The sequence below is a fragment of the Epinephelus lanceolatus genome, chromosome 3 (assembly GCF_041903045.1).
Source record: "Epinephelus lanceolatus isolate andai-2023 chromosome 3, ASM4190304v1, whole genome shotgun sequence".
In the NCBI taxonomy this organism is placed as follows: Eukaryota; Metazoa; Chordata; class Actinopteri; order Perciformes; family Serranidae; genus Epinephelus; species Epinephelus lanceolatus.
The window spans coordinates 1,656,037-1,667,386 of NC_135736.1; the positions used below are offsets into that span (position 1 = coordinate 1,656,037).

The 11,350-nt window shown below is 43.7% G+C and overlaps 1 protein-coding gene and 1 pseudogene across 1 annotated transcript; both read right to left on the reverse strand.

The window, feature by feature from the left end:
* Positions 1-666: 666 nt before the first annotated feature.
* On the reverse strand, positions 667-7,025 carry LOC144462607 (uncharacterized; annotated as a pseudogene).
* Positions 7,026-7,529: 504 nt separating this feature from the next.
* LOC144459401 (uncharacterized) lies at positions 7,530-10,409 on the reverse strand. The gene is made up of 7 exons (XM_078163353.1): positions 9,959-10,409; positions 9,732-9,825; positions 9,239-9,615; positions 9,005-9,139; positions 8,861-8,920; positions 8,649-8,717; positions 7,530-8,538 (listed from the first exon to the last, which is right to left on the reverse strand). Exons 3-7 carry the CDS (start codon positions 9,428-9,430, stop codon positions 7,558-7,560), a joined length of 1,437 nt encoding a protein of 478 aa, XP_078019479.1. The 5' UTR covers positions 9,431-9,615; positions 9,732-9,825; positions 9,959-10,409; the 3' UTR covers positions 7,530-7,557.
* Between the last annotated feature and the right edge of the window lie 941 nt (positions 10,410-11,350).

An 11,350-nucleotide genomic window follows, 5' to 3' on the forward strand; every position in this document is an offset into this window, starting at 1 on the left:
TGAACACTAGAGGGCTACAGAAAACATGCAACATCAAGCCTGTCTATTTTCTACAGATGTATTTGTTTGAGTCAAATTAACCTTTTCGTATTTGTTTGAGTCAAATTAACCTTTTCATATTTTCATGACTGAAACAGTTGCATATGAACACATCAGGAGTGAAAGAACCACAAACTCTAACATGCATAAATACATACATTCACAGTCGTAACAGAGACCAACAACCAACATGTGGCAGACAGAGACCAACACATCTACAATCACTAACAGCTGTAAAAACCATGATTATATTAATTAAATAACACTATTCACAACAGCTAACACTGAACTCGTTCCACCTGTAATACATAATTGGTTTCACCTAAAATCTCTACACAATAATCATATCAACATTCCACACAATACACTCAAATCGCCCTACAATACACAATCTTCACACAGTGGAGTGGGACAGACTCTACACTAACACAAATTCATGTGAGTGCAAACCTACACAATTTTAACACAACAGCAAACTACAAGTCAGTTTCCTCTTAAAACTCTACAGATAAACACAATAACAATAATAACACCACCATTACCTACATTTGCACTGGGACTTTGTATGAGTCACGTGAAGCTACATTGCAGACTACACAAACCAACCTGATCTAATCCACCTAAACACTACGCATCCACCGCTACATCCTGAAAGTCCCCAAACAACCTGTCTAAGTCCTCTAGCTCACCCTGATCATCTCTCACACTAAAACTACACAGAATACGTTCATGATCACTGAAGTATGTGGGCATCACTGCACATTCCACGTCATACTGTGCTGTTTTAACATAAACGTGATCAATTAATGTCCCCTTTTCTGTTGTCTCCTGTGTTACATGCTGATGAAATCCTTTTTGCCCCATGAATTTACAAATTGATGATTTTTTCAAAACATTCTCATTAAAATCTCCCATCACTACAACTGTGTCACTAATTGGATTCAACCAATCAAGTAATTTCCCCAGATTTTGTTTAAATAAAGACTTTGGATAACATGGTGGACGATAAATTACTGCCATCAAAATGTTAAATTTGGTACACAGGCACACCAAACACTCCAGATTCAAATCAGGTGCCTGCAGGATGCGACAGTCCAAATTGCCTACACTGTACAAACCAACTCCACCATGTTCTAGATCCTGGAGCTCTAACAATTTGGGGTTACTGCTGCTGTAACACAAACCTCACGGACGACTGTGGAAAGCATATCCATCAATCTGGACACTGTCTAACGAGGACTGTGCAGTGAGCCACGTTTCTGTGACAGCAATACAGTTAGGCTGTAAATCCTGTGTGCAAGACACCAAATCTGCCAGGTGGCGACTTAAATTTTGAACGTTCATTAAATACACAGAGAAACTTTGTGCACTTAATGAAGATTTAGGCTGCTCAATTAAAAATGGGGGCATGCTGTCTAAGGCATCCTTTATGGCATCCTTGCAGTAAATGGCCTTCTCTTTAAAATCCCTGATGATCAGTCCAGACAAAGCCCTAACACGACTCAAAGCTACATAAGCCTGCCCAGGTGCAAACACCTTCTTCAAAGACACTACAGCCTCATCTACCGTTAATCCCTGCACTTTATGCACTGTACACGCCCACGCTAGCCTAAGAGGAAACTGAAATCGTAGACCACCTGCTTTAGTTGCCCTGTCCTCCTCGGGATCAATAGCAGTAGAATACCTACATTCTACTGCCGCATGTACACATGTTTTCCTCCTCTGTGAGCCAATTTTCTCATCATCAAATTTGACATAAACTGTTTTAGGAAACTTCTCATCATCACCAAAATCGATATGAGTTACCGTGCCACATGCGCCATTGACCAGACCGTCCTCAACATCTACGTTCTTACATAACACGTGCGTTCCTTGCCAAACACAACCTATCCGGTAAACATGTGTCCGCATTACTATGATGCCCTGCTGTACATTCCAATTGGCCTGTTTTCCTGTTATGTTTGAAATCTTTGGCTTCTATCTCAACATAATCTGGACGCATGGTAATCAACTGCATAAAATTATGCTCACTTACTTGCTTATTGGTTGGAAAAATATGCAAAGCAGAGCTCTCTTCCCCTGTCTCGCAAGCCTTTAATATTCCAACATCACTAGCTAACATGGGGGTGGCCTTTGAACGCACTCTCAACCTGTTCAGCAACGCTGCAAACACACTATCCTTCTGCGTAACTATGGTTGTCAACTCCACTATACTAAAACCACACCACAGGTCCACACCAAGCGGACAGCTATACAGAGGCTTCCCTTTAACGGGAGGCAACTGATAGAAGTCTCCAACAGCTATCACACTGACATTACCAAATGGGGAAAAGTCGCCCATCTGCTTCACCTGCCTTAACCTACCATGAACATATGCCAACATGATTGTGATCAACCATACTGATTTCATCTATGATTACAATTTGGAGGTGACTAAATTTGGCTCTCAAAGAGTTTAGTTTGTCCTCACCCAAAGGGATGTAAGGCAAACTGGCATGTGTGCCAATACTGAATGTGTGATGAATTGTTGCTGCATTTAAATTGTATGCAGCTATGCCTGTAGGTGCGGTTAACAAAACACAAATATCGTCTGGTTGATCACAAAGTGTGGACAACAACCTCCCTGCCTCATACTGAATAGCCCTAATTAAATGACTTTTCCCCGTCCCTGCACCACCTGTCACAAACACATGCAGAGGTTCTGGGTTTTTACCCATCACCTTCTGCAAACACCACTGTCTGACCTTATAAAACACAGCCATCTGTGTCTCATTCAGAGACCTAACTAAAGCTAAGCCCTCGCTTCTACACATCACATTCCTCTTCCTCTCCAGCTGCGCTACCTGTCTACTACCAACAACCAAATCTGGCACATTCTCCAGACGTTCTTGTAACTACTCCTCTACTATCTCAGATCCCTGCTGCTGCCTTCTCTCCTCTAAACACTCAAGGTGTTCAACTTCCTGTTCAGGACACAGCTTCCCCCAAGCATCCACCTCATCTACACCATGCTGCTCTGCAATCTCCTGCGCACGCTCTAAATCTGGATTATCTACATCAAACACTGCTCTATTATCCTTCACCACATCCTTAACCGCATGTACTGACCCGTCACTAAATGTCACACTTCCATCCTCATGGAACTGTTCAAACAGCTCAAAGCCTTCAGGTTTGAGGTCTGAGTCAGTTCTATATGGAAGGAACAACTGCAGCAAACTCTGAAAATGCAACTCTGGATGTTTTTCCAAACTAACGCGCATGTACTGAACAACCGCAAACTGAGTACATGTTCTCTTCAAAATGAAGCCCAAATCATTTTTCAATCGAATCATGTCCGGAGACTTTTCGTTTTTGGAAAGAACACGATACTCCGACGCAAATGTCGCCATACACATATTTTCAAACACATCACCGTCGGGCCTGTTCCTATATCTATCCACGAAGCTCGTCATCCACATATCTTCTGTGCTAAGATCGTGTGCAGATGCTCTCTGCCTCAAAACACTGAGGGGTAAACTCATCTTCACTATATTATTCCCTGTCGGCACAAACACAACCTTCCTAGAGCTCTCCTTCAAATGCAAGTTCGTTAACCTATACACTGCCTCCTGAGCACTAACGTCCCTATTATGCAAATACACACTACCCAACTTCTTCAACGCGTCTTTAGCTGAGACATTTCCTTGGTTTTTGGCTTCTTTTTGGGCATTACTCAATAACAGGCCAATTTCTCTCTCTGCTTTTGTAATATATGATATTAAATACACAACAACTGCATACGCATCAGTTACAAAGCTCACATCAATATTAGCGTTCCAACACTTCAACAACTGCTTGCTATACTAATTGACCCAAACTTTATTTACTCCTCTCTTATAAACTACCTTGGTCTTGTTTTGCATTTTCCTATATGTCATTTCAAAAATCTCCTGATTAATGCCCACACTCATAAATAACTCCTCTACACTACCAAATGACTCACTTTCCACTGCTTTCTTAACGGATTCCAATATAGACCTCGCAATCTCTACTTTCATCTTGTTACTCCTGTCAAAACACCTACAGACTGGTTTGTCTTCTGACTGAGGATCCTTCCCTGTCTTCTCTGCCTCCTTCTTGTCACATGTGCATTTTTTTTCTTCTATTTTACAGATGAATGTACGCTCAGACACAGGTTTTGGGAAATTGAAACGACATACAGTCTTCTTTTTCCTGCATGACTTTGAATGTCGTTTGGAATGTGTTTGCACTGATGACACAATGTCCAATAATGCGTCATCATCTGAGGGTAACTCACACGATACGTACTTATCAATAAACTCTACAACCTCCTCGTCTGTATTCTTATCAATTTGGGGAGCACCCTCAATCCAAAACAGACAGTGAACATGAGGAGAACCTCGCTGCTGAAACTCGACTCTATAAAAATAATCTATGATTTTGCCAATTGGTTGAGCAGGAGACATGAGAACCTCGTTCAGAAAACAATACCATCTGTAATCAAACATCCTCATCCTGCTGTAACTGGGTTACCACGCAACAACTGACACCTGTCTGCCCACTCCAAATCTTCTACCGTCTGCGTTCTGCCTTCCTGCTTCAGGATGCTGGTCAGGAGATTCTGCCAGCGCAGATCTGCAGACGAAAACGAGCAAAACCACGTCGGAATCCCTAACTGACGCACACACGCCAAGACGTCCTTCTGCACGGACATCCAAAACGCAGGGGTCCCATGAAGAGGCTTTAAAAACCTAAATCCATCATCAAACTGCAACAACTGCTTCAGAGACTCCTCATCCTTCAGCATACTCTGACTAATCCTTTGAGACCTCTGACCTCCCTTACCTTTACGCAACGCTACAGAAACACTCGACATCACCTGATCAACCTCTGACATGTACTGAGCAAAAAATATGTACTCTACATTACATGCAAAACGACCATCGTAGTGCATAATCCTATTGTTGAAATAACGCGACAGACTCAACTGATAACGCCGACTGTCATGGAAGGTCTTCTGACCCACAGGAAACAACACGGGGAAACACTTTGCTTCATTACTCTGGTCAGAAAGCATCCTAACTGGACTATTTCCCTCTGCAGGCGCTATATTCACAATATCATCAAAATACTGATCTAATGCTTCCTGACCAATATCAACAGGCATAAGACAAGTGTCCTGAAACATGCAGTGCTGCTGTCTGTCATTTAACATTTCATCTTGTACTATGTCTGCTGATTCTGCTAAATCATCAACCTTAGCCTTTTCTACAACCTGACCAACAACCTCACTTCCTCTACCAGCTTCCTCACTTCCTCTACCAGCTTCATCCTCACTAGCTGATCCAGCCTCTTCCCTGTCCCCATCTTCCTGCCTACAAAACTCATTAATCCACTCCTCATTAAACTCTATGTCTCTATAATGAACATTGGTCCTCTTTAAATACTCCAGCGCCTGTCTTACATGCAACGGATCCACAAACTGGTACTCATAATGTCCCTTATATGTCAACTTGCGCTTTAACTTCACCTGCACCAAAGACCCTTCCATACTCGAACGCGGCAACACATTACTAGTTTGCGTAATGTTGGCGGGAACACAGGTCACTGGACCATGTACTCCATTTTGCCCCCCTTTAGGCAATGCCAACATTTTCATAAAAGGAATATGCTATCAAATGCTGCTCTATACTATTCAGATACCCCAGTTCTGGTGGAACAGGATCAACATCCAAGTTATTACTCCAACATTCAGCTGGCATCTCACCTGCACTAATCTTATGATGACACGTATGACAAATCCACAGCTGACCTCTAGACAACACCAACTGACAAGGCACAACACACTGATCGTTACATCTATGCAAATACTTCTCACTAATGCACTGTTCTGCAATACCCGCTGTAGCTAAACTTGTACCATACACTTCCCTTACACAGCTCTGCACCTGATTCCTAAACAACAACCTATGACACACACAACACACAAAATCTGGACCATCTCTGACCTTTTCTAAAAACTGCTCCATAACAAAACCAAAGTCGACTGACTTCTCCATCCTCTGCTTCCTACTCAACCTGACGCTATCCATAACCCTCTCTCTGTGCTCAACCCTTTCTCTATATTTACTAACACTCATCATTTTAACCCTCTGTCTGTGGTGGGTGTCCTCTCCATATTTACTAACACTCAGCGCTTTAACTTTCTCACTGTGCTCGATGCTTTCTCTATACTTTGCTATACTCTTAGCTTTACAACTCGCTTTAACTTTCTCCCTGTGCTCGATGCTTTCTCTATACTTCGCTATACTCTTAGCTTTACAACTCGCTTTAACTTTTTCCCTGTGCTCGATGCTTTCTCTATACTTCTTAATACTCTTAGCTTTACTAATTGCTTTAACTTTCTCCCTGTGCTCCATGCTTTCTCTGTACTTCGCTATACTCTTAGCTTTACTAATCGCTTTAACCCTCTGCCTGTGCTGGATGTTCTCTGTATATTTACTAACCCTCCTCGCTTTAACGCTTTCTCTATACAATACGTTTTCCCGATACATCTTCATAAACTTTACTTGACGTCTCTCTCTAAGCAATCTACTCATTTTCTCCTGTGTCCCTTTTCTCTGCCTCAAATACTTTGTTTTCACAGACTTAGGACCTATGCCTTCAGACCCTACACATTCATTACGTCCAACAGCTAACTTCTCACTATCCACATCTGTCACTCTAGACCTAATGCTATAACCTGACACATCACTAACTTTACAATAACTATAACAAGTCTGCAGTCCAGGCTTATGCACACAAACAGTGTTCTCAAAATGCTGCCCCATGACATTCTCTACATAAATACACTCTGCTGACAAACACTTACTGTTACACTTGTACTTCAACCAACGTCCATCATAAAAAGTACACACACTAACTCCTAACCAATCTGCTGTGACCTGGATTTCTACCTCTGTAGCCCAACTGTTCACATTTCTCATCCTGGACTGCTGAAGATACTCTGACACAGACGAATACTCACTTCTCAGAAGACTTGCATACTCATCTGCATTCCTTTCTAACTCCTTACATACAGCTAGCCTAATCTTGCGATGGTGCTTCTGTAAGCCACTCGCAGCCTGAGAGATGGCTCTGAAGAAGCAGTTACCATCAGCCACAATCCTCTCATTTAAACACGGGACCCCTAACAACCCCACCTCTGTGGACACCGAATCACTGACCTTCCCAAAGTCTACATTTAACTTGCTACACAAAGCTTTACAGACATCTACACTAAGAGGATGGAAGAGCAGCTCCTCATTTGCCACAGCACTAACAAATTCTACATCTGCATTAACCTCACTAAAATTAAATGTCTTTAATTTCTTCAACACACTTGTGCAAGAAGAAATTTTACGCTTTCTACCATCACTAACTATTGACTCTGCCGCTGAACCACTGCTCACCTGACTGGCTAAAGTCCCAACAGAAATGCCAGACAGTGCTGGACTTACAGTTACACCAACAACACACTCAGACACACTTTTCTGAGGAAATGTGTTTTACCCTGGATTCAGAAACATCACTATACTCTGCCACTGGAGCAGTACTCATGTCAGTAATACAGCTCTCCACCGAAACACAAGACAGCACTGGGCTTGCACCCTCACTGACACAAACGCCACTCAGCTCAAAGAGCTTCTGCCTAGAACTGAGACTGTCTGCCAAACAACAGATGTATCCATAGAGATCATCCAGACAATCAAACTGCAACACCACACTTTTACCATCACTATGGACTAACCCAATGTCACAACGCGAGTGACTGTCTACCACAGCAAACCGTCCATCGTCACAAATGATGACAGAACTACTCCCACACAGCGTCATAATACATGTACTATACTGACTGAAGATCCTCTCCAGTCCATTTCTCAGACTGATGAACACACCGCTGTCGATGTGTTCACCCTCAGTCACGCCTACTTCACCCAACACTGTATCACCGTGGCTAAAGCTAAACAACTGCTCCCCTACCTCAAACTGCTTTGGCAAATCTGCAACAGAGAGCAGATTTGATTCGTGGCTAAAAATGTTCAGGTCAAGCAAACTAGTGTACAACTCATCACCTACAACCAGCGCGCGATCAACATCAAACCTATCCCACGAGAACACACTCAACAATGTGTGTTTGGCTAAGCTGGCCAAAGCTATAGCCATACACTGCCGCCCTCTATACACAAACCGCTCATCTCCCTGGTGAAACGTTCCCCTCACAACCTTCCCCAGCCTAAACCCTCTGCTACCCTCTGCTGCCACAACATGACTGTCTGACTCTGACACAACTGCACTAACACCAGGAACACTAACAAAAGGAACAAAAACATCCTTATCTGTGCCGATCCTCTGTGGCATCTGGGTTCCCTCCTGGACAGTGGACTCCATCGGCACGGCAAGGCACGCTGCAGCAACCTCCTCCACCACCTCCACGGACGGCTGGGCTGTGACCTGCACCTGGCACAAAAGCAAAATATGAGGTTTTACTAAATAATACAATGAAAGACGACATGTTACTTCTTCCTAAAATCATCAATAAGTGACATTATATTTAAAATGAAACACACCTCCTGGACTGCTGGGCCGGGCTTGGAGGCAGACTCGGTCACAGGGGCAGGCACAGGTGTTGCCGGAACCTATCAAGACAGAATAAAAATCAAAAACTATTAAAACACAGCACTCACTTTGTTGCGACATATGTTTTAGAAATATAAAAAAAAATTCCACATCAACATCCTAAAAAAAAAAACAAAACAAAAAAAAACAAACAAACACCAACCTGCTTTCGTCCTCTGCACGTTGTGGCAACACCTTTTGGCTGACGCTTCACACGGAAGGTCTGTAGGAAGGAAAACAAACCCCTATAAAAACTGTCCACCTGTTTTGACCTCTACAGTGTTGACGCAATGTGTAAACAGCTTACCTGGCCGGCTGGCGGATCAGCAGGGCAGCCAGAGCCAGAAGAAGGGGAAACCTTCTCCATGGCGTCCAACATGCCACTGCTGAACCACACAGGGTTGGACGGGATGACAGACTGTCCCACCGGAGATGTTCCAGCCTTACAAAACAAAAACAACAGAGTTGGTTAGATTTCATTTTTGGACAAAAAACTTCGCACAACTTTAAGCCACAAATTGCCTTGAAGCAACACAATTACCTTGCCCTGCCGTCCAACCACTGCCCACTCGCAGGGGTCACTGTGACGCGGCACAGGAACGTGCCCCGTCACGTCCAGAGTGGGGGACACCTGGCCACCCGGCGATCTCCGGGGAGACACTGGGGGCGCGGGCGGAGGGGGTGCCAGCTGGAAAAACGCCACATTCCACAGCAGCTGCACCAGGATGGGCATGCCATCGGAGTCGCTGAGGTGCACCTGAAGGACAGTTCAACACAACCAACATGTCACTCCAAAAACATGAAACTCCTCAATGTGTTATGTCACACCAACAAAGTATGCTGTACTTACGCCATCATGGCACTACAGCTCCAACCGATGGACTGGGAAGTGCGCCGCCACAGACACGTAGGGGAGACCTGACACAAATGACAGAAACATCATCAATCCTTCTACTATTTACACTTGTATAAATTATGTTGAATTACACATTACATCAATTACAACTGTGCTGATGACCACAACTGTAACGTACCCATGCGTGCTGCAACACGGTGGTATTCCTGACGCAGCTGCTCTTGGAAGCCAAGGTCCATGGTCAGACGGGGAGGGAAGTCCAACACAAAGACCTAGAAACAACCATTTCTTCATTAATTCCCTTAAACAAGCACGTAACACAACCGTCTGCTCACAACTACCAAATAAATACTGATAACAGTGACTGCAATAAGAAAAAAGGAAAAATAAATACATAAAACACACCTTGGGCCAGCGGCTGCAGACGGTGGTCAGGAGCGCACTGAAGTCCAACACCGCCTCACTGATGGTCCTGCTGGTAGTGAGGTTGTTGCTCGGGGCAAGCACACACACAGCGTCCGGGGTCCATGGCACAGCAGCACACAGCACCTCGATCCTCAGCTCCCTGGCGTCAGCACCTGGAACAGACAGAAAACCAAAAGACAGACAGTCCTCCGGGATGGCCACGAACCCGTCCACCATGGCGCGCAGGTGGGAGTCTCCAATGACTAACACGAACTGCGACAACAGAGATATCGCTTTAGAACACAGACACCAAGCGTGACACCATGCAACCATCACTGTCTTTATGAATAAGACAGAAATCATACCTGCTTCTCCGGATGCTGAGCTGGAGTGACCAACTTGAAGCTGCGCTGGGTCAGCTCCGAAGTTGGCCATCTCCGCACACGATGGCGGTAACCAGTACCGCACCTTGTTCAGACAAATCAAAATTCAACAATATCAGCACAAGATTTACTCATCTTTAAATTACATTTTATTGGTACCATTGAAACACATTACAAGAGCATTTTTGATACATACGAGCACGAAACTCGGGGACAGGCGGCAGGGGGGTCCAAGTCTGCGCCGTCGCCATCCTCGTCGTCAGGGCCTGGGCACGCCAGTAGGACTTTGCACAGGGCATCTAAAAAAGACACAAACAACCAAAACATATTAATTCAACATTCACACAGAAAACATACAAATCACTCTGACTGTATGCTAATCACACTCAAAAGCCATACTTTACAGACAGACTCTGGCCTCAGCCTTCAAATACATACATAGCTCAACTTACCTTGGAAGCAGTAGACAGACGCCTACTAAAATAATCAAGTGTGTGTGTGTGTGTCTATATGTGTATGCGTGTGTATGTACAGAATCAGAAATGTGTTTATCAGTTGGCTGTGTGTTTCTGATTGAATGAATGTATCTTTGTGTGTAGTGTACACGTTCTGGATCAGAGGATCACAGATGTAGTGCAGATGATTGCAGGTCAATCGCAGCTGTCAAAGCAGTAGGGTACCAGATCACATGGCCAAGTGAGAAGGCTATCTGTAGATTAAAGAAAACGCATTGCTTCATTTAACAATAAGTGTGACGTAGAAAATGTGTACAATTAAATGCCTGCTGGAGATAATGATTTAATAACATACCTATATGCATAATTTTTTTAAATTATATTTTTAAATGTCTAACATGGTAAAATGGTAGACACAGTCATCCATTTTAAGAGATCTTCCATTTAAACAATATGCTCATCTAACACAACAGCATCCTTATTAAATATTGAAAGTAAAATGGCTGACAATACATCACAAATCTCTAAGCTACAGCCACACAGCTACACAGAGC

Bases quoted from the DNA above. Each gene is read 5' to 3' on its own strand.
- LOC144459401 (XM_078163353.1), bottom strand. From the start codon at position 9,430: ATGCCCATCCTGGTGCAGCTGCTGTGGAATGTGGCGTTTTTCCAGCTG. The intron at 9,140-9,238 runs GTAATTGTGTTG...TTGTTTTGTAAG, and splicing joins TGGTTGGACGGCAGGGCAAG to GCTGGAACATCTCCGGTGGG. The intron at 8,718-8,860 runs GTTGGTGTTTGT...CTGTCTTGATAG, and splicing joins CGTGCAGAGGACGAAAGCAG to GTTCCGGCAACACCTGTGCC.